We start from the raw sequence: 26,084 nt of genomic DNA, 5'->3' as shown, positions 1-26,084 counted from the left end.
TTTTTCATTAAATTAAGTCCTTACACAATCAAACTTGTACCAACCACAAATTTTGCAAGGAATTTTAAATTCGGCTATTTTACTGATTACAAGTTTACTGTACTTGTACAGCGAGCTGCAAAATTGGATAAATATTATTTATATGAATGAAGATCATTCATAAAATGCACTGATCAAGCACTTTTGACGCTGAATGTAAAAAACTTTAATAATCAATTACTATTTGCATCAGAGCGCAGTTACATTTTTTTTTGCTGAATACCTATTTGACATACAACATACTCATATCTACAACTTCCTCTATGTACTTATAACGATTAAATTCACCCTCGACTAATGGAAAACTCCATTAGTCGAATTTATAGATTTCAACGTTCTATTCGATGGTTATAAAATAAAACTGTAAACCGAGAAGACTACTTTACTATGACTACCAGTAGTGACTAGGACTCCAGATTTATTCCGCTCCGGACCAGTAGCAAATCACCCCTGAATGCCCGGGTCGCGTGAGTCACCGGTGACTCATGCCTGTTTACATAACACTTACGCGGCCGAGATTGTAAACATTTGAGCGTGTGCCGAGAATTCGCCTAAATTCATGCTTATTTACTGATTTTGGTTAGGTGGAATTTCTTAGTAGTAATTTTAAGTTTCAATCATGATCATGAAATAGCGTCCATAATCATTAGAAAAGGTATTCATCCCTGAAAAAAAGGTAATATTTAGAATTATTAATTATTACTAATGTTATCAGTTATTAATATGTATTATAATAATTAAACAAGTGGTTCATATCATTAAACATTTAGATATTATCTTTCCTGTCTCATAGTTGTCACGGGAAGGAAATATTAAATAATTATTATAATGTTTTCCACTAAATAAGGAATATGTTGATAATATGTATTAGTATAACTTCATGAACTAATAATCATAGTTGATAAAAGATACATTATCAGTGATATGTATTTATTGTCTATCATAACGTCATGTTAACTATTTGAACTAAAATGTGAATATTAAATATTCAATAATTGTGTCAAATAAACCAGTAAAAACATTAAAGATTGATTAATGCAATTCAAATAAATAGCGAAACATTAATCTGTCTGAGAGTATTGATGAATGATTACAGGTTCAAAGATACTATACATTTGTGAACGATACGTATGTACTCAAGTGCCTTGTCTATCTGACTAATAGATGGCAATAAATTACCTAACGACCACTTGAAGACATTATAACGTAAATGTTTGTCAAGTTGTTGGGCTACGACATTTTGGTAACAAAATATTAACATTATACATTTTAATGTGTATGTTTACTAGTATGTAATCTTAATAGTGGCGCCTATACGTTTACAGTAGCTGTCTCAAGTAGGACAATAACTCAGTTGCAGAGCTAGTGAATAATCTTTTCGCGTCGTATTTTCTCGGATGTAGTAAAAAAACCTTTTACCATCGTTTTTCTCGGAAACTTTTGTATTATTTGCATACGTTCATATTCGTAGTACTTTTTGTACCAACTGAGACTGGCTAAATTAGCTTTACAATACGAACGTTTCCGAGAAAAAAGGATGGGAAATTATTTTTCACCATGTCTGTACAATTACCATTACCATGATTACTTTCTATCTACGCGTAAATCTAAATCGAGAGTGAATAGACATCTTTTAGGTAAGCATGTTCCATCCTAGACTGCATCGGTACTTACCATCAGGTGAGATTGTGTTGTGGTCAAATGCTTACCATTTCCTAATAATATATATATACATGTATGGCATAGTGATGTGGGGATTCATCTATTGCTAGAAAAGAGTTGTCTGCATCCAATCGTCATAATATATAAATTTATAAACAACGTAAATAACAACAAAGTAATATTACACATGAGGGTAATAAATAGCATTTATTTATGTGAGTCATGAGGTCGACTAACAATTACATTAACAGGACGAGGTTATCATATTAGCTGTCGGCTGCGTCAGTACCCTCGGGAGTATATTATTACTTTATTCAACGACCATATGCCCTATACACAATTGAAATACCTACATTTTGAAATACACGCCATGGTACGGAAATCAGTAACTATAACTATGTGCGCACGACCGCACATGTCTATACAATCATCAATGCATGTGTTAATTCCTTAGGGCAGTCAGTTAAAACCATTCTTCACTACATCAGCTGGTAAAGGCTCTCTTGATAGTCTTGATACTTCAAAAACTGATGAAAAAGTTGAATTTTATCCACAAGAGTGGCAAAGTAATCAGATGCATTTTTTTCTTGTTTCCTCATTTTCGTTGGTGGAATTGACTGTTATGTGATGATTTAGAATGATAAATATTTATTAGCGTTCATTTGGATTTAATTTATAATGTTTTATAGTTAGTATATTCCTCGCGTTGGTGTGGTGTTTTTTTTGTGTTTTACTTGCTGGCAAAGTTTATTTCAACCTCGTGCCTTGGAGCCCTCGCAACGCTCAAGATTCAACTTTCGAATCACTCGCTACGATCGTAGATCAATTTTGGAATATTTCGCTTGCTCAATCAATATCAACAAGAGTGGTTAAACAACAACTTTGCCCCCTTGTATAAAAATTTACTATTTGCGTAACATGATAACGTAGTACAAGTAAAAGCCGTTCTTTACTCAAATCGACAAGTTCCCAAACTTATTGAACTTTCCGTCACCGCCTTGCTAATCGAACTGGAATTCTGTCAATCTGTAGAAAATCAAGAGTCATATCAAATACGGGAGTCGGTATTTTAATGTCATTAATATTATGAACTTTACACCAAATATATTTTTTTTCTCACGGCCTAAGCCACGACCGCGACTATATGCCGTTGCATTTCAACACGACGGAGGCATCCATTTAACTGATAATTACAGGCAAATGTTAATGAGGATATGCTCTGCTTGGCGCCCGAAAGTGGAGGCAAGGTCAGCCGATGACTTCTGCCAAGGCTTACTAGTTGTGTGAGTTGTTTGAGGGGCCTTGAGAGAAAAGATAATTATATGTAAAAGATAACTTGTTTAAATTGATGTACCGAAGGTAGTGATGTCTTGGAGAAAGTAGCTTGAATTTAATTCCACAACTTACTAGTAAACCTAAACCTAAAGGTTGTCTGGAAGAGATCGCTTATTAGCGATAAGACCGCCTGTTGGTTAACCTCTTATTTATGGGCTGTATTATTTGTACTGTTTCTGTATTGAGGTGTGCAATAATAGTACATTACGATTACGATACGTTTTACAGTACATATGGCCCTTTAAATGTTCGACACAGTAACGTAACATGCTAATTTTCGCACTAGTGCGGTAAAGTAGCACCATATGTACTGTAAAGAGTATTTGTATTGTATTGTAAGTATACTACACTAGTGGAAAAATTCACTGTCTTGGGTGGGACTTGAACCCACGAACGCTAGATCACTAGTACCTACAGTGCTCTGCCATCTGAGCTACCAAGACCGTACCCAATACAGCGAATATTGCCGTAGCCATAGGAAGGCTCTAGCGACATCTACCGTAATAATTTATGTCTAAGCTTAATAGCATCGTTCACAGAAATCGCAGACGTTTCTGCTTGACACCTACAATATTAATTTACTAAATAAAGATGACTTGCAGGCACATGTCTTTGGCGTTTCTGGTATCTCAACCCAATAGTTACACGTTGTAGTTATTTATGATAGCATTAGATTAGATTAGATTAGATTTATTTATTTCTTAAAGAAAAAGACACAGTATTTTACACAAAAGGATAAAACAAAGGCTTTCACTAAAAGATCGTCAACTTAACATTAAAACAAAAAAAAATATAAAATTAATAAATAAAGAAATGTCACCACAAAAAAGAAAATGTCAATGTATACATAGCTAGGGACAACCTAGGTATTGTCGAAAATGTCAAAAAGAACAAAAAAACAAACATATTTACAAAAACACTAAGTTATAAATAACTTTATCTGTAAAATAATTTAAATGAAAAATATAATGAAAATATATTATATGTCAACGATCTTAATTGCTAAAAATATTAATACAATGTCAATTCATATTAAATTAAATTAAATGTCACAGTTTTAAAATAGGTTCATAAATAAATCTAAAAGAAATACATAATAAATTATTTTTCGCTATATTCTTTAACGGAATATAGCGACATTTCTATTAAAAGTTCTTTCAGTTCGTGTGCAAACTTGTCATTCGAGGTTTCATTTCTGAGGCTGGCGGGTAGTCGCTCATATAAGGATGGGCCGATCACTCGCGGAGACTTATCTAACAATGCGAGCCGCCGCCGCACTGGTAGCAATCTCCCCGTCTGGCGGGTTATTCTGCCGGGCATATTTGCACGTTTAAACGAGTGAATATTTAGACGCGTGAACATAATTACCTCATATATGTATAGCGAGTAATGCGTCATTAGGTGGTACTTTTTGAACAACTCGCGACATGAGTACCTCGCATTCACACCTGCCAAGATACGTACGGCTCTTTTTTGTAGTTTAAATACTCTGTCTGAGTTTGTCGAGTTTCCATACAGAACTATACCGTACGACATGATTGAGTAAAAATATGCATAATAAATCTGAAGTAATGCATCACTAGAAACAATTGGTTTCAGTTTGCGCAGTGCAAATAAAGCACTGCACAGTCTTTCACACAACTGGTCTATGTGTGCTTTCCAGTTTAGTTTGGCGTCCATTATGAATCCGAGGAATCTAGTTGAGTCGCAGCGTGGCATCGGACTCTGCATTTGTGGGATATTTGTGATATTTCCGGTTGAAAACAGCATCACGTTGGATTTCGTAACATTGAGGATGAGACCGTTTGACGAGAACCACTCATGTAGTTGGCTGCATATCAGTGACAGTTTTTGTTCAAGCAGTGGGTATGTGGGCGCATTTACTATCACAGTGGTGTCATCGGCAAACAGCACCATTGTACCATCAGCAACGGAAGCAGAAAGATCATTGATGAACGTCAAAAACAAGGTGTTCCCGAGTGACGAACCTTGAGGTATTCCTAGTTCTAGTTTACCTGCCATTGATTTAAGGTTTTTACCCTCAATTTTGACCTCAACTGTCTGTTTTCTGCTATCTAAGAAAGATGTGAATAGCCTATGAACATTATTTTTTATTCCGTAGTGCTTTAACTTCTCTAGCAATAAGTCATGACTAATCACATCAAACGCTTTAGATAGGTCACAGAATACCCCTGCCACCTTGTCCTTTATGTCTAATGCTGTTGTTATGCAATCATGTATTTTTAATGCAGCTGTTGTAGTAGACCTATTTTTCCTATATGCATATTGTTTGTCTGTCAGTAAGTCATTTGTCTCCAGATGGTTCATTAAACATTTTGATAATATTGATTCAATTAGTTTTGAAATATTAGGTACAATAGTTATTGGTCTATAATTATCCACAGAACTTTTTTCGCCCTTTCCCTTATAAACTGGACATACTCGGGTGCTTTTCAGTACATCAGGGTACACACCGCAAGAGAACATAGTGTTTATTAATTTTAATAGTATCCCCGCAATAATCGGCCATATGCACTCGAGTAGGTTCAGAGATATGTCATATACATCTAGGGTGGTCCGAGCTCTCAACATAGACCTCAGGGTTTGAGTTAAGTCTGTGAGTGTAATAGTAGGGAGGACAAAATTAGGTATATCTGCATTTTCAAGGTAATTTCGCAGGTACTGTACAGAGTCCGATTTTCTTATATTGTTAATTTTGTATTTTGAAGCTATTGTAAGAAAGTGTTGGTTCAAGTGTTCTGGTACATTGCAAGGCGGTACAGTGTGTCCACTTTCATCTTTAAGTAAGATGGTAGTCCCCGAAGGTTTTGTGGACGTTTCGTCGTTTACTACGCGCCACATTTCCTTCGGCGGATTCTTACTATTGACTATTCGGTTTGCATAGTATTCTCGCCGAGCACTAAGAGTTTCAGCTTTGATGCGATCTGCTTGGTTATTGATGCATTCAGAGATATTCGTTAGTTCCGGATATTGACGTTTTATTTCTGTCAGATCATTATAGTTTAGCATAAGTTTCGAAAGGGAATCTGTAAGCCATGGCACTTGTTTATGTTTTTTTATCAATACTTTTTTTATCGGAAAATGAATGTCAATATAATATCGTAATACATTAAATAATTTACTAAATTTTTCGTTAATAGAGATCATGTCATCAAATACAAAATTCCAATTATAATTTTCAATGTCAACATAAAATGTAATAAACGATTGATCAATAAACAGTCTTTTTTCGATAAAATTATTTGGTCTGGTTTTTTGTCTAGTTTCCGTAGCGGGCAAGTTAAACACTTGTGCATTATGGTCACTAATGGGCGTATCAAGTGGCGTAGCCAGAATGTCCCCGCAGTCGCGCGGCACTAGTCCGCAGTCAATGCTACTGGCACTGTGCGCGGACACACGGGTTGGAAACTCAACACAATTTCTACACATATAGCTTTGTAGGATCTCGTCTACCCGCCGCCTCATTACGTTATCAGACATAAAATCGACGTTATGGTCGCCGACCAGAATGAACCTTTTATTCTCTATAGTAAGTCTGTCTAATAATAGTTCCAAGTTATTTAAATATAAGTCAAAATCACCGTTTCCGGTCCGATATAAAACAATAACAATTAATCTTAGTTGACAAATTTCTATGGCAGTAAATTCAAAATGAAATTCGACAGCAAGGTTTTGCAGGTCATTACGTTGACGATAACTAATATCATCACGTGTGTACAGCGCCACGCCGCCGTGCTCGATGTTCGAGCGACAGTAGCTCCCCGCCAGTTGATAGCTACCTAACCTCACTCTCTCGATTTCAAGTTTTTTGCACCAAGTTTCACTGCAGGCCAATACATCAGGGTTTTCTTGGTGTAGTAATATCTCTAGTAACCCAGTTTTACCACAAATAGATCGGACATTTTGATGAAGAATCTTAAAACTTAGTGATTTTGGTGAATTGGTTAGCGTGGCGGTCGGCCGCTGCTGGTCACAAGGAAGTTTTTTGTCTCGACAGAATTAAAGTGCCTAACAGAGACTCCAGCCGGCCAGTGCTTGTGATTTCTTACAACACCTACTTTGTCTGCCGGCACGTCGACCTTGAAGGATGAATAGTGACCCCTCGTGACCTTCAGCTGCTCACATCCGACGACTTGGACATGCTTATCTCCTGAAACTATATAATAGTCACGAAACAATTCTCACTCTATCTAATCTGTTGAGAAATTACTAGAAATACGTCATAACACTCTTAGTCATGGTTATCTGAATTATCTGAAGATAAAACAAAATGTGCAGATTTTTATCTCCTTGGTAACATCTGCGATTGCGATCTTAAGCAAGTGTTAGCTAGCTAAAATTCAATAATACTGGGCGACCGAGCTTTGCTCGGTTATAACTATTTATTGTAATATGGTGGTGTATAAGTGATAATCTTAACTAAATTTTTTTACTAAATTAAACTTGTCTAAAACAATAAAAATTAAAAAATTATATAAAAACTTGAACATAAAAAAAAAGTTAGTCACCGGGCGAGATTCGAACGCGTAACACTCGTTTAGCAGTCCGCGTCTTAACCCGCTGGACCAGACGGACAGTGGCCGGCAACACGAAATTAGCGACCATATTCTGCGTAGAAAGAAAAACGCATGAAAACTCGAAAACACGCGTTTTCCCAAACATAAGACTAATCTAGATCGATTGTTTACCCCCAAAAACCCCCATATACCAAATTTCAGCAAAATCGTTAGAGCCGTTTCCGAGATCCCGGAAATATATATAAGAATTTCTCGTTTAAAGGTATAAGATTAATATATAGAGCCTGGTGGCTCTGTGACCTGTATTAGACTTCGCGAGCATAACTTAAAACCGAATAAATGTATGGCTCCGCCAATTTGAATAATCTCCAGAAGCTGGCCGTAAGCCAACATGCAAATCGATTACGCTTCGTAGCGATCGAAACGCTACTGTCACTGTCGCACTAATATGGAAGAGTGATAGGGAGACACAAAGCGATTGTCACCTTGGCTAGGTCGGCTGAATCGACAAAAAATATATATTCAATCATTGAATCTGCTAACGAAATTTCCTGAGAATCGGTTGCGACCTGTAGAGGAGAACATTCGGACATGAGAAAGCATTTTTGCCCAAGCTGAAACGAAGACCTTCGCTAATGCTCGATTAACAAGCTACCCATAAATTTATGACGTTATTCACAAACGTCTGTCAAGTCTAACAAACCGTTGATAATTGTTTGTCCCTAAAGTCCTTATCCGTCATTTTGACATTTCCGTTTGTTAGAAAGAGACAAGATATGACAGATGTTTGTAGGAGGTTGCTAAGTTTTATGAAAAAGGCGTTTAGTACTTAGTTAAACATAAAAAATAATCAATGATTTGATTGTGAGAAGCGCTGGTGGCCTATAGCGGTAAGAGCGTGCGACTTACAATTCGGAGGTCGCGGGTTCAAGCTTCAAACCCCGGCTCTTACCAATGAGTTTTTCGGAACTCATGTACGAAATATCATTTGATATTCACCAGTCGCTTTTCGTGAAGGAAAACCGGACTAATCCCAATAAGGCCAAGTATACCCTCTGGGTTGGAAGGTCAGATGGCAGTCGCTTTCGTAAAAAAAACTAGTACCTACGCCAATTCTTGGTATTAGATGTCAAGCGGACCCCAGGCTCCCATGAGCCGCGGCAAAATGCTGGGACAACGCGAGGAAGATGATGATGATTTCATTGTTGCGCAATATTATTATAACATTACCTCTATATCTCTTTCAAATTGCACCGGTGATGAAACTAAAACGCATTTAGTTGTGGTTGGTCGGTTGGACGTGGTTTAATGAATAGAAAAATAAGGAATTACTCATCCAATCAATTTATTGGAATAAAATTTTATGATTATTTTAATTATATGTGGTGACTAATCGGTAGCTGACGAATTAATACGTTTCATAACTTGAAACTTACAGGATTTAACAACTGGAGTCGCCTTTTAAGAGTTTACCCTTCTGTGTTTTTACTATCGTGATTTCATTTATTTGCAAAATAAGATTACCTCACATAACTCGTATTATAGTTACGACCATTCATCGTACGATAAACACGATTGTTTGACCGCCCGTTTGTCATATGCAGGAATCGATGATTCAATATCCACACTTATCCACATATAATTGTATTCTATAACATGATGCATTTCATTAACAATAACTTTGATAAAGCTTATATTAATTCCGCAAAATGGATAAGTCACAATACCAATAATACCGCAAACTGCGTAAACACCCGCCGCCGTTAGGCCAATACCTACTAGTAATAATGTTTATGCGCCACGATATAACAGCTGACATATAATGTTATACGTTACAACCGGCGTACAGATGGGAGCGTTGCAGTCGTGCCGTATTCTGCATTGCAAATGGCGTGCGCGTGCATGGTGTTGTTCGTCGTAAGTGGTTGGTTCGATAACGCATGACAGACGCAATACGTTAAACTCACACCATATTATTTCACATAAACCATAAGATCTTTTGTTCGTGAATATTAGTACATTATTGCAGAGGCCGGGAAAGGGCAATTCGTGGATGAGTCGATTTTTGTCGGACGACGCGAAGCGGAATCCGACAAAGAAGACGAATCCACGAATTGCTGTTCCTGTCGAGGTATATATAGTGCTTTTCTCCAATCATGCGAAGAAATCTGGTTAAATAAACATAATTTAAGCTTCAACCAGCACTCAAATCGAACCTTCACATCAAAAACGTCAACAATAATTTCCCTCTTTAATTATTATTTAAAAGTTATTATTTTTTATTTCCAGCCATTCAGTACCATTCAATATTGTGCAATATAAGCTGTATTTGCACGCAAGAGATCCTTAAAAAATATAAAAGTTATATAGTCTTTGATTTTATTAAGCGGTATTCGCACGATCATACACGACGGTCTTACAGGACTCTATCGTATAGCTTTAGATTATGCTGACCGGGTCGTGTGGATGCATTAGATTAATTGGCTGTTTGCGTTTTTCTTAGTAGATACATGTTTTAAAAAAGTAAAAAACAATACAGTAATAACTTCCCGTCCCCTAAAACACGACAATAATGGGTTGAATTTTTTTTATTTGAGTTTGTCCATAACGAAGAAGTTCCCGTACTATTTTTGCTACAAAAACATTTCCGAGCATATTGGAGAAAACGTATTTTTTTAAAGAAAACTCAGAGTGTCAAACTAAATTGGTCACATAAGTCACAGTAAATGTCATTTAAACGTAGATCGTGTCATTCACGAGGACGCGTGCCTTGGATTGTCATGCCGTTAAAAGTTGATTTGTCAAATTCGCGCGTCATCATGAATGACACGGTCTATAGACGTGTGTGACTTAGTTATAAGTATGAAAATACGTGTAAAGACTCATAGAAAATTACATGGAAACGGTTCAATCTCTCGACGACCTACTGACATGCGGATATACCTACTTTGCATACTGACTCACTCACGTTAACTGTCTTGTTATGAAACCTTGCGTGTTTAGGGGCACCTACAACGTCATAAAGAGACGAGTAGTGATAAATAATATGCGTTGTTAATTAAAAACCGCGTTCCTGTTTCAAATTAACAACAAGGAGGAGGAGGGAGTTTTGGCCGAACCGAAGGGTGCCAAGTTCCGGCGCTTCCGCGGCCGGCTCCCTGACACAGCTGATATCATTTGATATTTACCAGTCGCTTTTCGGTGAAGGAAAACATCGTGAGGAAACCGGACCAATCCCCACAAGGCGTAGTTTTACCCTCTGGGTTGGAACGTCAGATGGCAGTCGCTTTCGTAAAAACTAGTCCCTACGCTAAATCTTGGGATTAGTTGTCAAGCGGACCCCAGGCTCTCATGAGCCGTGGCAAAATGCCGGAACAATGCGAGGAAGAAGAGAAGATAAAGATTTTTAATTTTTTTTTATCATTCTAATTAAAACAGTTTCAGTTTATCTAGTGCTTATATTTCAGTGAAAAGCTTAAGAGCCACTCGAAAGTTGTTTTTCTCTTTTAGTATTTTGTCCATTCTCATTTTCTCAAAGGTTGGCTGGAAGAAATCCCTTCTTTTTGTGTAAGTCAGTTTAAAGGATGATCAATCTTGTATTATTATAAGGTAATGATCAATCTTGTATAAGAAAGGTATGGGCATTGTGAATGTCATCTCGCTTTGTTTGGTAGGGCACAGCCAGTGGATGTCATTCCAGATCTAGAGCAGAGCCCAACTGGGGAAGTACCTCCACCTTACAGAAAACAGCAGCCATAACACTAGACCCTACTCATAGTTTTGTGTTCCTGCCGGTGAGTAAGGTTGCCAGAGCTCAACTAGGTGGGGCGGGTTTAGGGTCAGCAACGCGCATGTAACTCCTCTGGAGTTGCAGGCGTACATAGGCTACGGAGACTGCTTACCATCAGGCGGGCCGTAAGCTTGTTTGCCACCGACGTAGTATTAAAAAAAAAAAGGTATTTCACATGACTCTTAAGATTAATCTCATACTTACATACAACTTTTCCATGGTTCATTAGAAGGCGTAGCATTTTATATTAAAACAAAAGAGTTTTATTTCGAAGGAAAGCAACTCTTCACGATTTTGATGTTTTAATTAATTACTTACTTGTCTATGGATAGAGGGATTTTAAAATTTTAATGATAATCATAAAGTTTGGAATGTGATGAGCAATGAGCATGAATCATAAATGACGTTGATTGTATACGTAATGATGTTATTTATTCTATTTATGCTTATTAATAACTTAAATATTTGAGTCTTGCGTATAAGTATGTTAAGCGGTGGTGGCCGAGTGGATCTGACGTCGGACTTTCAATCAGGAGATCGCGGGTTCAAATCTTGGCTCGTACCAATGAATGTTTTATTTACCACTAGCTTTTCGGTGAAGCAAAACATCGTGAGGAAACCTGCATACATCCGCAAAGAAATTCAAAGGTGTATGTGAAGTCCCCAACCCGCATCGGGCCAGCGTGGGGACTATAGCCCAAACCCTCTCGCGCATGAGAGGAGGCCTGTGCCCAGCAGTGGGACGTATATAGGCTGAATTATTATTGTATATTATAAAAAACACTTTATAAAATATTCCTTGCTTCCGGTGAAATTGTGTTACATCGTGTTTCCAGTAAGCTTAAGGGTTCATTTGTGTTTGACATTTGGCCCTTAAAAGATTTAAAGTTGGACATAGTTAAACGAAGGATATGGTGGACATATTCACCGCCTTAATTCTGGCAAAGAGAATTTGAAATAAAGGTGGGTTGTCAAAAAAACTGTGTAGCCACAGTACATTTATTGCCATCTTTCAACACATGATTAAAACTTTTAGAACGCCATTTGACTTTGATCCTTATTCTTTCACTGATATGTATTAAATTAGTTAAATGTCAAAAAGTGGCGACATAACCCGGTAAGATGGCGAAGATGGCTACAAAGTTTTCTTTGACAATACAGCTCTATTTCAAATTCTCTTTGATTCTGGGTAGCTCACTAGGTAGAGAGATGGGCAGATGACGTGTTAGGCGGTAACTTCATCAAATTTTCATTTAAGTATTTCAAAAAACAAGGACTCGTTAAATAATATATGTGATTGTCGTTACCCTAACGAATACTCGTATATTGTCCTGAAATTCCCGAGGACAACGAATATATGATGTGATAATCTTTGTCATCGTATATTTTTATCCATTACAATAAATCTGCTTACAGTACGCAAAAGGAGAGCCAAGGCTGTTTATTCTTTACTTGTCATCGTTTATTGTACTGCCCACATTGACATTAACACATGATACTCCCCCTTATTTCGTAGTTGATACGGAATAAAATCGCATAAGTTATACTGCTGTGGTTGTCCGCGCAACAAAAACGAATTAAGAATTTATTTAACACGTCACGCTATCTAGTGTTAAAATCGGAAGTTGTACTTTACTCTCGTTTAATTTAAATTCATATAGAATGCTAACACGCTATCATTATCTTTAATATTCTAACGTTTTAACACATTATAAGATCAAACGGTCAATCGCGATTGGCAATTATATGAAATTTATTATTGAACTATAAGTACGGCTACCACGAGCTTGTTACTCACCTGACACTGACATATTCTTTTTTTTTATACTACGTCGGTGGCAAACAAGCATACGGCCTGCCTGATGGTAAGCAGTCTCCGTAGCCTATGCACACCTGCAACTCCAGAGGAGTTACATGCGCGTTGCCGACCCTAACCCCACCCCCCTCGTTGAGCTCTGGCAACCTTACTCACCGGCAGGAACACAACACTATGAGTAGGATCTAGTGTTATTTGGCTGCGGTTTTCTGTAAGGTATTCGCTAACGTTCACGACACTTACATTGTGTACATCTCGCTCGCACTAATATCCCAGTACGAGTGAAATAGGTACATAGAAAGTAAGTTGCGCACGCGCTAGCGAATATGTCAGTGACAAGCTCATGGTAACGCTATAGCGTTGTATTCCAATTTTTACATACTTTAATCCTTTAAGGCCTTTTTTTCCCTGACGCTCTAAAATCTGACCTTCACAATTTCCGTTACAAAAGTATGTGTTTCTTGTTACAGCTGGACACGAGCGGCAACGGCTACATCGACCTGAAGGAGCTTAAAGACGCGCTGGACAGCGTCGGTTACAAAATACCACAATGGAAGGTAAATTGCCGCATTCGTCTCCAGTTCTCTTTCCTTCGTCTTCAGTTGACGCTTTACGCTGCAGCCTTACCTTCATATCGATGGAAATATTGCTGTAGGGGAACCTACAACATATGTACACGCAACGAAGCGTAAAGCGTCGATTAGAGACCACCGTCTAGTTTTCCTATTTCTATGTTTCACTGCTAAAGAACATACAACGACGCACTTTGCGAAGCATCAAACAAGGAATTCTTCTTCTTCTGGCCTTATCCCATTTTTATTTGGGGTCGGCTCTCCTAATCAATTTTCTCCAGTTATATCTGTTCCGGGTCGTCGTTGGGTCAAGCATCAAACAAGGAATGACTGGGACAATTTTAATTTGTAAGATTTCTGTTTATATGTATAGTATTTGACTTAGGCTAGCCAGTGCTTCGGTTGCGGCGCGGACCCTAAGGGCCTACCGCCAACATTGAAAAACGTTATCTGCATATAGTTGCTCGAATAGGCAATAGCGATAGAGAGGCAGATAATCATTTTCGATTTTTTTATGTTGGCATCTGGCCCTCTGGGTTCCTGAAGGGTGCGTAAAAAAGATGAGTATAGGACCAAAGCTTTGATTTGATACAATAATAACCAAGTCAAGTACCTACTGTCAACATAAAAAAGTATTGAAGTATCTAAAAGATAAAATGCTGCCTTATAGTTTGCTGTAATACTTACTTTTCTATGTTTGGTATCGCTTAGCGTAAATAACCAGGACTCGACTATATATTTCTAATAAATGTGGTCCTACATATGTATGACAAATTCCTCGGTTCACAACTCGTCGCTAAGGCACTTGTTTCCTTAAACTATGTACTTAAAAGGATATGCTTTACGAAGCAGACTTCTTTATGACGTAATCTTATTAGATACAAACAAAGCAATGCAGTGTTAGGTTTTTTGAAGCTTATCTTTATGTTCAAAGAATTTGATTAAGGTCAAAATTAATATGAAGGAAAGATAACTAAATTTGGAAGTGGCAATTTTAAGACACTAAATAATATTTAACAACTAAAGCATTCTCTAAAAATAAGGCCTCATGACCTTGGTACACAATACCCTCGTAATTATGAAACATACTTAGCCCCTATTTGTAAAACATGTTTTGTTTCTTTCTATCTTTGGTCACAATATTGAAAAGTCCGCTTGAATTTGGTGGTAATAGTTAATACCTACCTACATTACTTTCTCACTCTAACATCTGCTTAAAGTCTTGCAGGACTGTAGGTAGTGCTGTGAGCTGCGATTTAACAGGAACACGTAAAATGCCACTGCAGGGAAAATAAGTTAATTAAGAGAATTAAGTGCTAAAGTGACCGGCGGTGACTGTGAAGCCAACCGTACCATTCATACTTAAATATCTCAATCTGTTTGTTATTTGTTATCAACTCACCGCTTTTAAAAAGCTGGGAATAAATAGGTGAGGGTTAGGACTTTTGGACATCAACTCGTTAGGTGTTGGGAGTGGAATGATACGGTCCGTTTTCCACGTGGTTGGAGCTTACAACATATATTTAATAAATATCCTCTCTTTCCAGGTCCGGTGTATGATAGAGGAGTACTACGACAACGGGCCCAAGCACGGGCGCGGCGTCAACGGCAGTATGAACGGCGACGCGCGCAAAAACGGCATGTCTCTCTCAGAGTTCGAAGAGCTCTGCGCCAACCTCAAGGCCCAGCAGGTTAGTTTCAAAACGTGAATGGTAATTGTAGTCTTCCTTACTTCGACCACCTACTTTGTCTCATAAAAACGTTTTGATCTAATTTAGCCATGCTCAACCTGCGGCTCGCCGGGCTTTTTAGATGGCCCACCAGGTGATCCTGGCATAGATACATAACCTTGACATCCGTACGTTACCTTTAAGAAAATTCATCTTGTGGATCTCGTAAAAAATGGTTGAGTATGGCTGCTTTAATCGCTCATCTTCCTGACTTTGGCGTCTTAAAATCGATACTATAAAGTATAAACGCTCAGTAACATTACTACTTCGCTTTTTTTAGTGCGTTGGAGCTAAGTAATGGGAGCTTGACCAAATGTCCTCCATGACTTGTAAGCCCCTGGGCCTCTCTTGAAACGCCAGTGGGGTGCTTCATCTGATGTCACTGGAACAAACATTTTATAATTATATCTCAGCAGATGATGTCTCAGCGATAAACGTAGCTCAAATGTTTTTGATATGATTGAAAACCTTTGTCATCGCCACTTACAAAACCAAGAAGGTATTTTGAAACGTGTTCAAAGTGTCAGACGATTTATGTATGTCAATCAACGCTTACCAATTAACGAAAACGATAGACCGAATTACGATAAACAATTTTATACTCGAGACTGTCAATTGGAACTTTCATGAAACGCTTAACATTGCATCAAGTAGGTTGTGTCAATCTATTTGAACCCAATAAACCGAATCTTCTTAGCGATTTAACGCTCAAATGGCTATTAAACTTGTTATCAACCAATCAAATTGTTATTACTCATTTAAATGTGTGTCAGCATCGAAAGAAGAAAAGTTTTATTTATGTCAGATACGGACAAGTCAGCAGGTACAGGCCAAGCAAAACAGACGCAATACTATGTTTTGAAAAATTCGGCCTAAGATACCAACAGAGACAATGTTACAAAACACCAGTCTATATACGTAACCTACCTAAGTACTTACCCATAATCAGTACTAAATCAAGTAGGACAACCTAGTTAATCTACCATTGTCGACTTATATATATAAGTACTAAACATAAGTTTTTAATGATTTCTATCAGAAAATTTAGTACTTTCACCTTCATCACTCAGATCAATTAAATGTATGAATGAAACTCTTTAAGCAAATATATTGGCAAAACTAAATGGACTGTTAGCGTTCATTGCCTTGCATATCGGCGAAAAGCGCTACATTTACAAATACTCCAAGTGAAAAGGACAAAAAAAGTTTTTTCTGAGCAGTCGCCTCTAGTTCATTGAACCATCAAATTAATCTACATTCTACATATTGTTAAAGAGCTTGAATAAAAACGGCAACAATAATTAAGAACTGTGCAAACTACCCGTGAAATTAATTGGGACTGTTAAACACACATACCAGTTTAACGCGCATTTAATTCTGTACACCAATTAAATTAGTTACAGCGTTTGTAATAAAATTGAGATTTTTGACGCCTTGGTGAACAGGCCTTTTAAGTTTTGTTTATTAAAATTCATGTAGCGCAACATGATTCTTATTTATCTTTATTGTAAATAAAAAGTGAAATTTGCCGACATCATGTGTGCTCTATCAGTTAACCATAGAGCCGTTTAAAATTTACTTAATTTCAATCAATCAATCAATCAATCAAATCATTTATTCCGCATAAAATGTGGTACATAAGTTATTTACATTAATCATAGGAAACACACATTTTACCAGCAACTGGCATGCAAAATAACACAAAAAATAATATAATATAACAATAAGGAACAAAAAAAAACATAAAACATAAACCTAAGATACTACAACTAGATATTTACAATGTCAATATTGAAATGTTTATATAAAAACTTAAATAATAAAATCACGACTTATAATAATCAAAATAATCATTAATAGAATAGAAGCATTCTTGTATGAGCCATTTTTTTAAGTCTAGATTTAAATAAGTTAAGTGGCAATTCTTTAATGTCATCATGCAATTGATTGTAAATACTAACTGACATACAATAAGCGTTTTTCCCATACAATTGCGTCTTTTTAGGCGGAATTACAAGACTATTTGGGTACCTCGTATTAAATTCACATACGTCCCTTTTTTTACTAAAAAGGTCTGGGTGTAATTTTACAAATAAACAAACTTCGTATATGTACATGCTTGGCACTGTCAACAGTTTTAAATCTCTAAAGAACGGCTTACAAGATGTTAAGATATCTATATTACAAATGGCCCTTACACATTGTTTTTGGGCTATCAATGCTTGTGTTGTATGACTTGAGTTACCCCATAAAAGGATTCCATATCTTTCGACGCCGTAATCTAGCTAGGCTATTCGAAATGGATAGGTAACGTGGGAATCCTCCTCGGATTGCCTCACGGTGCCCCCTCTTTACTGTTTACGGCGCCCCAGGGCGCAGAGGCGCACAGTTTGGGAACTTCTTCCATAGAGAGTAAATTAAATATTTACGGTAAAACAACAATAGGGATATCAAGCAATCAATTTATAATTTACGTTTTTACTTTTCGGTTTTAGTTAAGTATGTTTACACATTATTTATATCGATTATTGGGAAACAAACTATATTTATTCAACGGTTATCGCACTACTATTGTTTCTAGAGCGTCCAAAATCAAGATAGTTAAAACGGTTTTCTGAATTTGCAGGTATCCAGCACATTCAAACAGGCTGTCAGTAAAAAGGAAAACCTGGAACACCTGGGTGGCATGAGCGAAGCGTCTAGTGATGGTAAGATCTCTTGAATATTTGTCGCCACATAAATCATACTATATCGTGATGTTCGTGATACACTAACTGCTGCTGAACGATTTATACACGCAAGTTGCTGATACCGCGATATACAGCGATAGTACTCGTATAGGTGTTTTCGTGAGGCATGTTAAGCTGTATGACTTTATGATTATGATAATAATGTAATTTATTATGTGTTGTGTGTGTGTTTTAATTTTGAGAACTGTAAACTTGCACACATAGAATTTCATGCCGTTGACGCAAAAATTACGTAATTTAACAGACAGGCAGGTTTTTTTACAATACATTTAGATTGACTATTGACTTGTAGAAAAATAAATACTAGTTACGTGAAATACACTGTTAAAAATCAAAAACAAATATTATTTTAATAATTAATATTTAGTTGATTAGTCGGTTAGACGTTTCTGTACTGATTGTGAAGTATCTATATCAGTTAACTAAAGAGGTTGCAAATGATTAATTATTACGAAAATACTAATTGGTATCATACTCTATGTAGGGTGACGTCCTTTTCCCGTCAACGGCACGGAAAAATGAATGAGTAATACGGTACGGGCCATATCTATATCTGTCTGCATACGAGGTTTCTGATTCCGCGGCACCATCTATTATAAAAAAAGAGTAGTTAGACGGTTAATAGTGAAAACTAGCGCTTACCCGATCTGCCTTAAAGAATCGATGAAGTAGAAAGAGACACTACAGTGTTAAAATTACTACCAGGCGCATGGCACTACTTTGAATAGTACATTTTTATTCTAATTGACCTAATTGTTATTTCTCACTAACACTAAATTGTAAATTTCAGGCACAACACACTCTGTTCGCCTGGAGGAACAGATGGCCTTCTCGGGCTGGATCAACAGTAACCTAGAAAACGACCCCGACTTGAAGCACCTGCTGCCGATCGACGCCGAGGGCAAGCAGCTATATGAGAAGCTCAAGGATGGTCTCATCCTTTGGTAGGTATAATTTTTAGAACTTTAAAGCAATTAATAATCATCGGGTAATAACGAATCGATAGAGAGCTTATGCATTAAAATACATTCTGAAATATCGATTGCGGTAGTACATATACAATAAGAATGCAAACACACTGCCTTATAGCTTTGTGTTATTCTAATGACTTTAATTAAAGTAAAAATATATCTCAAAGGCATATCTATCTTTTAATGTTAACAAAAATCGGCCAAGTGAGAGTCCGACTAACACAGGAAGGGTTCCGTACCATTATCTATAAAAACGGTCACCCATCAAAGTACTGACCCCGCCCGACGTTGCTTAACTTCGGTGATTGGATGAGAACCTTGAGATTGGAAAAAAATATTTATTTTATTGTTTCTAGTATTTGTTGTTATAGCGGCAACAGAAATACATAATCTGTAGCAATTTCAACTGGCTAACTATCACAGTTCATGAGAGACAGCTTGGTGACAGACGGACGGACAGCGGAGTCTCAGTAATAGCGTCCCGTTTGACCCTTTGGGTACGGAACCCTAGAAATCCCCATGTAATAATACCGTAGCGCATATCGAATGCTTCACAGCCGTAATATAAATAACCATTTAAACATCATAGCAATCCAAAAGCCTTCACTGATTAGTGATGTCGCACATACTCTGTGTCCACTGAACATGCCTTGAGCGACCTTAAGGCCCTGTGGGTTCAAGTTCTTCTCTCACTCGCACTGAGCGTAAGCGTGAGCGAGATGGCTGTGCGTGCCCGGGATCCTGTTTTAATTTTGTGTATAAAAACCATATTGTGATCTAAAAAGCGCTACGATTTTTCAAAATCTGCCGGCTGTAACAAATGACCCCAGATATTCGGTTCATCTTATGATGAATATCCCATTTGAACTACTACTCCAAAAACAATTGCCTAAATAATACTGAAAAGAGTGAAAACTAACGCTAACAACTTCTTAGATTAGATTAATATATTATTGGATTAGCTTCACATAATCAAATGCCGTTGAACGTACCATGCTTATTAGGATAATATAAAAAAATGATCTTGAACTTGAAACATCTTGCCATAGATTTTCTCCAGCCATTTGCGATAAAAAAAACCTAATAAAAAATGCCAGCTTTTTCACTCCGATAATATAGTGGTACCCGTAAAATATAGCTGTTAAAATCTCCCGTTGACTGATTGACTCGACATGACAAGGTCGTTTCGGGAGTTTATCAAGTTCAAGTTCAAACTCATTAATTATCTTCAAAATTAAGGTTATCGAGGGGTCGTTAGCCTATTAATTAATAAACCTATAACAATATCTTCAGTAAAGTACCACTTATTAGATCGTAATTTTATTATGATGCAATAGGTAAAAATAGTAGTAGTATTCCAATAATGTAATTGGAACGTACAGACAGTCAGCCACACTATTCGCTTAGCACCTTTGTATACAAATTTCTATGCAGGGGGAGGGGATACCTTTTCTATGCAGCTGACTGCATAATTTAAATTATGGATGATTAGGCTATAATATTTTTATGCTGTATGGACATGCAATCAAAACATCATTAGTAAGAATATGCCTTCGCGGTCTTAATCATTATAATCTTCTTCGTAAAGTCACTGTTTTTTCTAGCCGGCAAAAATTGTGCCGTAACAAACGGCAAAAACATCATAAAGTTGTTTCGTATTAACACTTAGACATTTTTTTTTTCAGTAAAGTGATAAATCACTCATGCCCCGACACGATAGACGAGCGCGCGATCAACAAGAAGAACCTCACTCTTTACACCAAACATGAGAACCTGACTCTCGCCCTGGTTTCCTCGCAGGCCATCGGCTGCAACATCGTCAACATCGATGCCCATGACTTGGCTAAAGGTAAACCCATTAGAAACTACACCAAGACAGAACAAGAACAACCTCACTCTCTTCACCAAACACAAGACTTCTTGTCTGAGTATGATGTTTTCTTTTTCAATGTTTTCGAGAGCATTTTGTTCTGCTAAAAATTGAACTGTAAAATAGCAAAAATGCAGTTGGCAATGGCTTTCTTGGCTATTTCAGAGCCTGTGCGCCATTGCGACGCTAAAGAAGAGAGAAATCACCTTCCTTTGACAGAGTAACAAATTAATAAATGAAGTTGTTGAAGCGTACAATACAACAACGTGTCTATTTATTGGTCCTAATTGATCGAATCTGATTTATTTCGTTAGTCAGCTGAACTTATTCAGCTTGTCTCTGTCCATTTTAACCCCTAGTAGCCCTCAAATCAAAACTTGCTAAGTTAATTAAAATTTTAAATCGCATAGATTCAAAATATAATGGGAAGTAGCCCTCTACGTAACTTTAGGTTAAATTAATATATATTCTTTGTGTGACCATAATATTACAACAATTAATTTGTTTCCAGGCAAACCCCACTTGGTGCTGGGTCTGTTGTGGCAGATCATCCGTATTGGTCTGTTCAACCAGATCACCTTGGAGCACTGTCCAGGCCTCACCGAACTGCTCAACGATGAGGTAAGTCAGCCTACGGAAACTCAACCTCGCTTTTTTAGAACAATGTAACATATCATATAAACGGTAAAATCGCTGTGTTGAAAATTTACAGTACGCCTTTTCTAAAGCAATATAACTTATGTCCATTATCAATCCGCAAGAAGCGTGCTTGCTTGAATTGTGAATGATGGAATAAGTGTCCTGTGTCCGTTGCATTTGTTGATGAATGATATGAAATTTCCAATACTTAGCTAACTAACCAAATTTAAGTGAAGTAATAGGTGAATAGTATATGCTAAATTAAGTAATTACATGTATCCCAGATAAGGATCAAGAACCGCTTCCAGAAAAAAATATTCAAGAAATTCAAACCTTATTTTAATTGGATAGTAGTATTTACTATCCTGCTTGTTTGCTAAAGTGGCCTCGAATTTTCTTCTGATATCTGACGTTTATGTTTTTTTTTTTATATGATGTAACTATCCTCCCCAGGAGCGCATCGAGGACCTCATGGCGCTGTCTCCGGAAGCCATCCTGCTGCGCTGGGTGAACCACCAGCTGCAGTCGGCCGGCATCACGCGCCGCTGCACCAACTTCCAGCAGGACGTGGCCGACTCCGAGATCTACTCCTACCTGCTCAAGCAAATCGCACCGCAGGACGCTAACGTCACACTGGACGCCCTCAGGGTGAGTTCTGGACCCACCTGGTGTCTAGTCCACCACCAGCTGCACCAACTTCCAGCAGGACGTGGCTGACATCGAGATCTACATTTTTTATGAAACCTGCACAATGTTTTTGGTTTCGAATCTATAGTTCCCTATAAATAGCCCAAAAGTTGTTACATACTTTTTCAAGGAAAAGGGAAACGGTACACTTTTTTTTTTAAGTCCCTTCTATAGAACAAAATAAGTAAAGCGATATTCTATTCCAGGAACAAGACCTCCTCCGCCGCGCCGAGCTCATGCTGCAGCAGGCCGCCAAGCTGCGCTGCCGCGCCTTCGTGTCGCCCGCCGACGTGGTGGGCGGCGTCTACAAGCTCAACCTGGCCTTCGTGGCCAACCTCTTCAACCAGCACCCCTGCCTGCAGCGCCAGAGCGAGGACGACGCCCAGCTGCACCAGCTGGACGAGACCCGCGAGGAGAAGAGTTAGTATATCATTGGCTGGTGAACCTCAAAAATCTCACCATAGTAATGCTATGGTGGTTGCTATATGAGCGACTACAAGCTTTGGTCTTAATCTTTAACACGAGAAATCAGTATTCCTGTATTTAGTCCGTTATCATTACGCATGATGGCATTATAATTATAGCATAGCGATCCATATATCAGATTAGGCCAACATCACACGATTAGGTCATCATCTTCTACACAGTTAAGTGTGTTCAATCAATGGTACGTTATACAGTAGTAAGCACGTCGCTCCGACATGCTAGCGAGATGTCGCTATAATACGTGCATAGCTTTGTTTCGCTCAAACATCGGAGCGACGTGCGAATCGGATGCAGTGTGCCAAGCGCCTAAGACATGATCACGTTTCTGCCGTAACACTACCCTCCTTTCCCGTCGATTCAAAGCATGTTAATCTGATAACACGCTCACGCTTCTAAAATCAAACGAAGCCTCTATACGAGCTATGTATTTAAATTCAATTCGAGCTATGTACATAAAATAAAAATGTTGTGTTGTAGCGTACCGCAACTGGATGAACTCGATGGGTGTGGCGCCGCACGTGAACTGGCTGTACGCCGACCTGACGGACGGGCTCGTCATCTTCCAGCTGTACGACATCATCCGCCCCGGCATCGTCAACTGGAAGAAGGTACTGTCCTGGCCCACTGTCTGCTGGACTCGATGGCCGTGGCGCCGGTTGTTTTATATCATGCTATAAGAAGAAGAAAGAAGAATAAATTTCGCGGTAGCTTCAAATATACAGCAATGAAATGCTGCAATAATATACCTCCACCCCTCAAAAAATTAAATACAGTAAGTAGTAAATTGCGGATTAAACAACATCTTATAGCAATACAAAACACGCTACCTCCTGGAACTAGAGACACGTCGTTATATTTATAATGATAATATTTATGCACCTTATGGTCCTTATGTCTTTATTTATTTTTAACATTATTAACTTTATTAACACTTACATATCTTATCTATCTTATAAGTTCATATAGTCCCTTCAATACATAACTATTCAATTCAGCTTACACTATACTAGCATATTGGATCGTGTTTATATGCGCGAGATAGTGTTAAATGCGTCGAGAATATGGAGATAGTGAACTTATCGGTAGAACGGGACTGTGAAATTTCTGCTATAGATCTGATTGATTATGACTTAACGATAGTATGTATATATAGAACGAATTTAATTTGTGTAAATGACTTCCTAATTGCCTTTGAACGGGTGCTCAATAAGATAAATGATTTAGACCTGCATTGTATAATCGTAGGTGACTTCAATATAAATTGTCTGGGCGAAGCTAGTACAGATTTAAAAAAATGGTCAGACATACTTCGCTCGCACGGGCTAAGGAATGTGGTGGACTTTCCTACTCGTATCACTCCCACGACCTCGACCTGCCTTGACCATTTGTATTTAAATTTGCCAATAGGTTCGGTCACCGTTACGCCTGTAACCACTAACCTCAGTGACCACCTCGCTATTAAAGGAGAAGTTCGATTACCGGATAAATGTATCGTTAACAACTCTAATACATATGTTAGATCCTTCTCCGAATTCAATCAAGCAAACTTTACGGCAGCTATAATATGTGTATATGCCTACAGATAAGGTAGAAAATATAACGGATTTCACGGATTGCCTGAGTACAGTAAGTGCTATAGTAAATAATAACAATATAGAGCCGGTGTACATACTCGGTGATTTTAATGCACATCCTGGGGGCTTGTTTTATAACGAACTATCTTGTTTTTGTGAAGACCAGGGCTGGATTTGTGCGGACATTGAAAAGTTAGGTTTACAATCTGGTACGTACACATTTGTAAGTGATGCACATGGGTCGACGAGCTGGCTAGACCACTGTCTCACTAGTGTGTCGGCAATGGGTTCGGTTATGAATGTGTACGTACGTCATGACGTTGTCTGGTCAGACCATTTTCCGCTGGTGGTAGAATGCGACTTACAAGTAATAAGGCCTAAAATAAGTCGTGAGGATATAACTACCTCAAATAAAATAGTATGGGGTGAACGAAACCCTGAGCAAGTGGCAATCTACAACAGCGAATGTAATGCAAGATTAAAATTAATTGATTTCCCTCAGGAGTTGCGTCAGTGTTGTGACCACACTTGTACAGACCCTAGTCATAAAAAAGTTATTGTGGAATATTACAGTAAGATAATTAGCGCCTTAACTGAATCGGCAATTGTAAGTGGAAGGTCGAGTGTTGTTAAAAAGAAAAAACCTATAGCTGGCTGGAACAGGTATGTCAGCGAAGCTCATAGGACGGCCCGTTTAAAGTTTCAGGTTTGGTTGTGGTACTCTAAACCGAAAGCAGGAAAAGTGTTTGAAGAAATGCGGGAGAGTAAAAGAATCTTTAGATCTCGTTTAAAGTGGTGTCAAAAGAATGAAGAACAAATTAAGTTAGATATTATATGTGAGCACCACTCTAAGCGAGATTTTAAGAGTTTCTGGAAGTCCACTAACAGACTCAATTCTAAACCGGGCCTTCCGGTGAGCGTGGAGGGTGTCAGTGATAATAAAAGTATTGCCAACATGTTTAGAAGATTTTTTCAAGTCGAATCACCTTTGGCATCAACACAGTCGCAAGGGGTGGTAGATACTGGCTCTCGTGGCCAGAAGATAACTACCAAGTTTACGGCTAATGAAGTGAAGAAAGCCATTAAGTGTATGACAAGGGGTAAGTCTCCAGGTCATGAGGGCCTCAGTGTTGAGCACCTCCAGCATGCTGGACCGCATCTACCAAGGGTATTGGCTATGCTGTACTCATTTTGTATAGGACACGCTTTCCTGCCAGATGACATGATGAGGACTGTGGTGGTGCCAATAGTGAAGAACAAAACCGGTGACATTAGCGACAAAAACAACTATAGGCCCATTTCGCTTGCGACCATATTAGGCAAAGTGTTTGACAGTGTGCTTGATTCTCATATTGACAAATATCTAAGAATACACGACAATCAATTTGGCTTTAGATCGGGTGTATCGACCGAAAGTGCAATTTTGAGTCTTAAGCATACTGTCAAATATTACACTGACCGACAGACAAATGTATACGCATGCTACCTTGACCTATCGAAGGCGTTCGATATGGTTAATTATGACATCCTCTGGCAAAAACTGAATGACATTAACATGCCACCAGACTTAAATAAAGTTCTGAAGTACTGGTATCAAAACCAATCGAATGTCGTTAGATGGGCGG

General features: G+C 38.0%; 1 protein-coding gene across 1 annotated transcript in view; it reads left to right on the top strand.

Moving 5' to 3' along the window:
- LOC133530570 (plastin-2) overlaps positions 1-26,084 on the top strand; it is a 70,355-nt gene that overhangs the window by 32,057 nt on the left and 12,214 nt on the right. Inside the window, exons 2-10 of the mRNA XM_061868528.1 lie at positions 13,651-13,737; positions 15,300-15,443; positions 18,109-18,190; positions 19,023-19,176; positions 20,889-21,052; positions 21,585-21,694; positions 22,166-22,360; positions 22,606-22,819; positions 23,363-23,493. Coding sequence (XP_061724512.1) covers positions 13,651-13,737; positions 15,300-15,443; positions 18,109-18,190; positions 19,023-19,176; positions 20,889-21,052; positions 21,585-21,694; positions 22,166-22,360; positions 22,606-22,819; positions 23,363-23,493 — 1,281 coding nt within the window. The remainder of the gene's footprint in view (positions 1-13,650; positions 13,738-15,299; positions 15,444-18,108; positions 18,191-19,022; positions 19,177-20,888; positions 21,053-21,584; positions 21,695-22,165; positions 22,361-22,605; positions 22,820-23,362; positions 23,494-26,084) is intronic.

This window comes from Cydia pomonella, chromosome 23 (assembly GCF_033807575.1).
Source record: "Cydia pomonella isolate Wapato2018A chromosome 23, ilCydPomo1, whole genome shotgun sequence".
NCBI lineage: Eukaryota > Metazoa > Arthropoda > Insecta > Lepidoptera > Tortricidae > Cydia > Cydia pomonella.
Note: the sequence above shows the minus strand (reverse complement) of the source record. Positions and strands in the feature narration are given on the sequence as shown.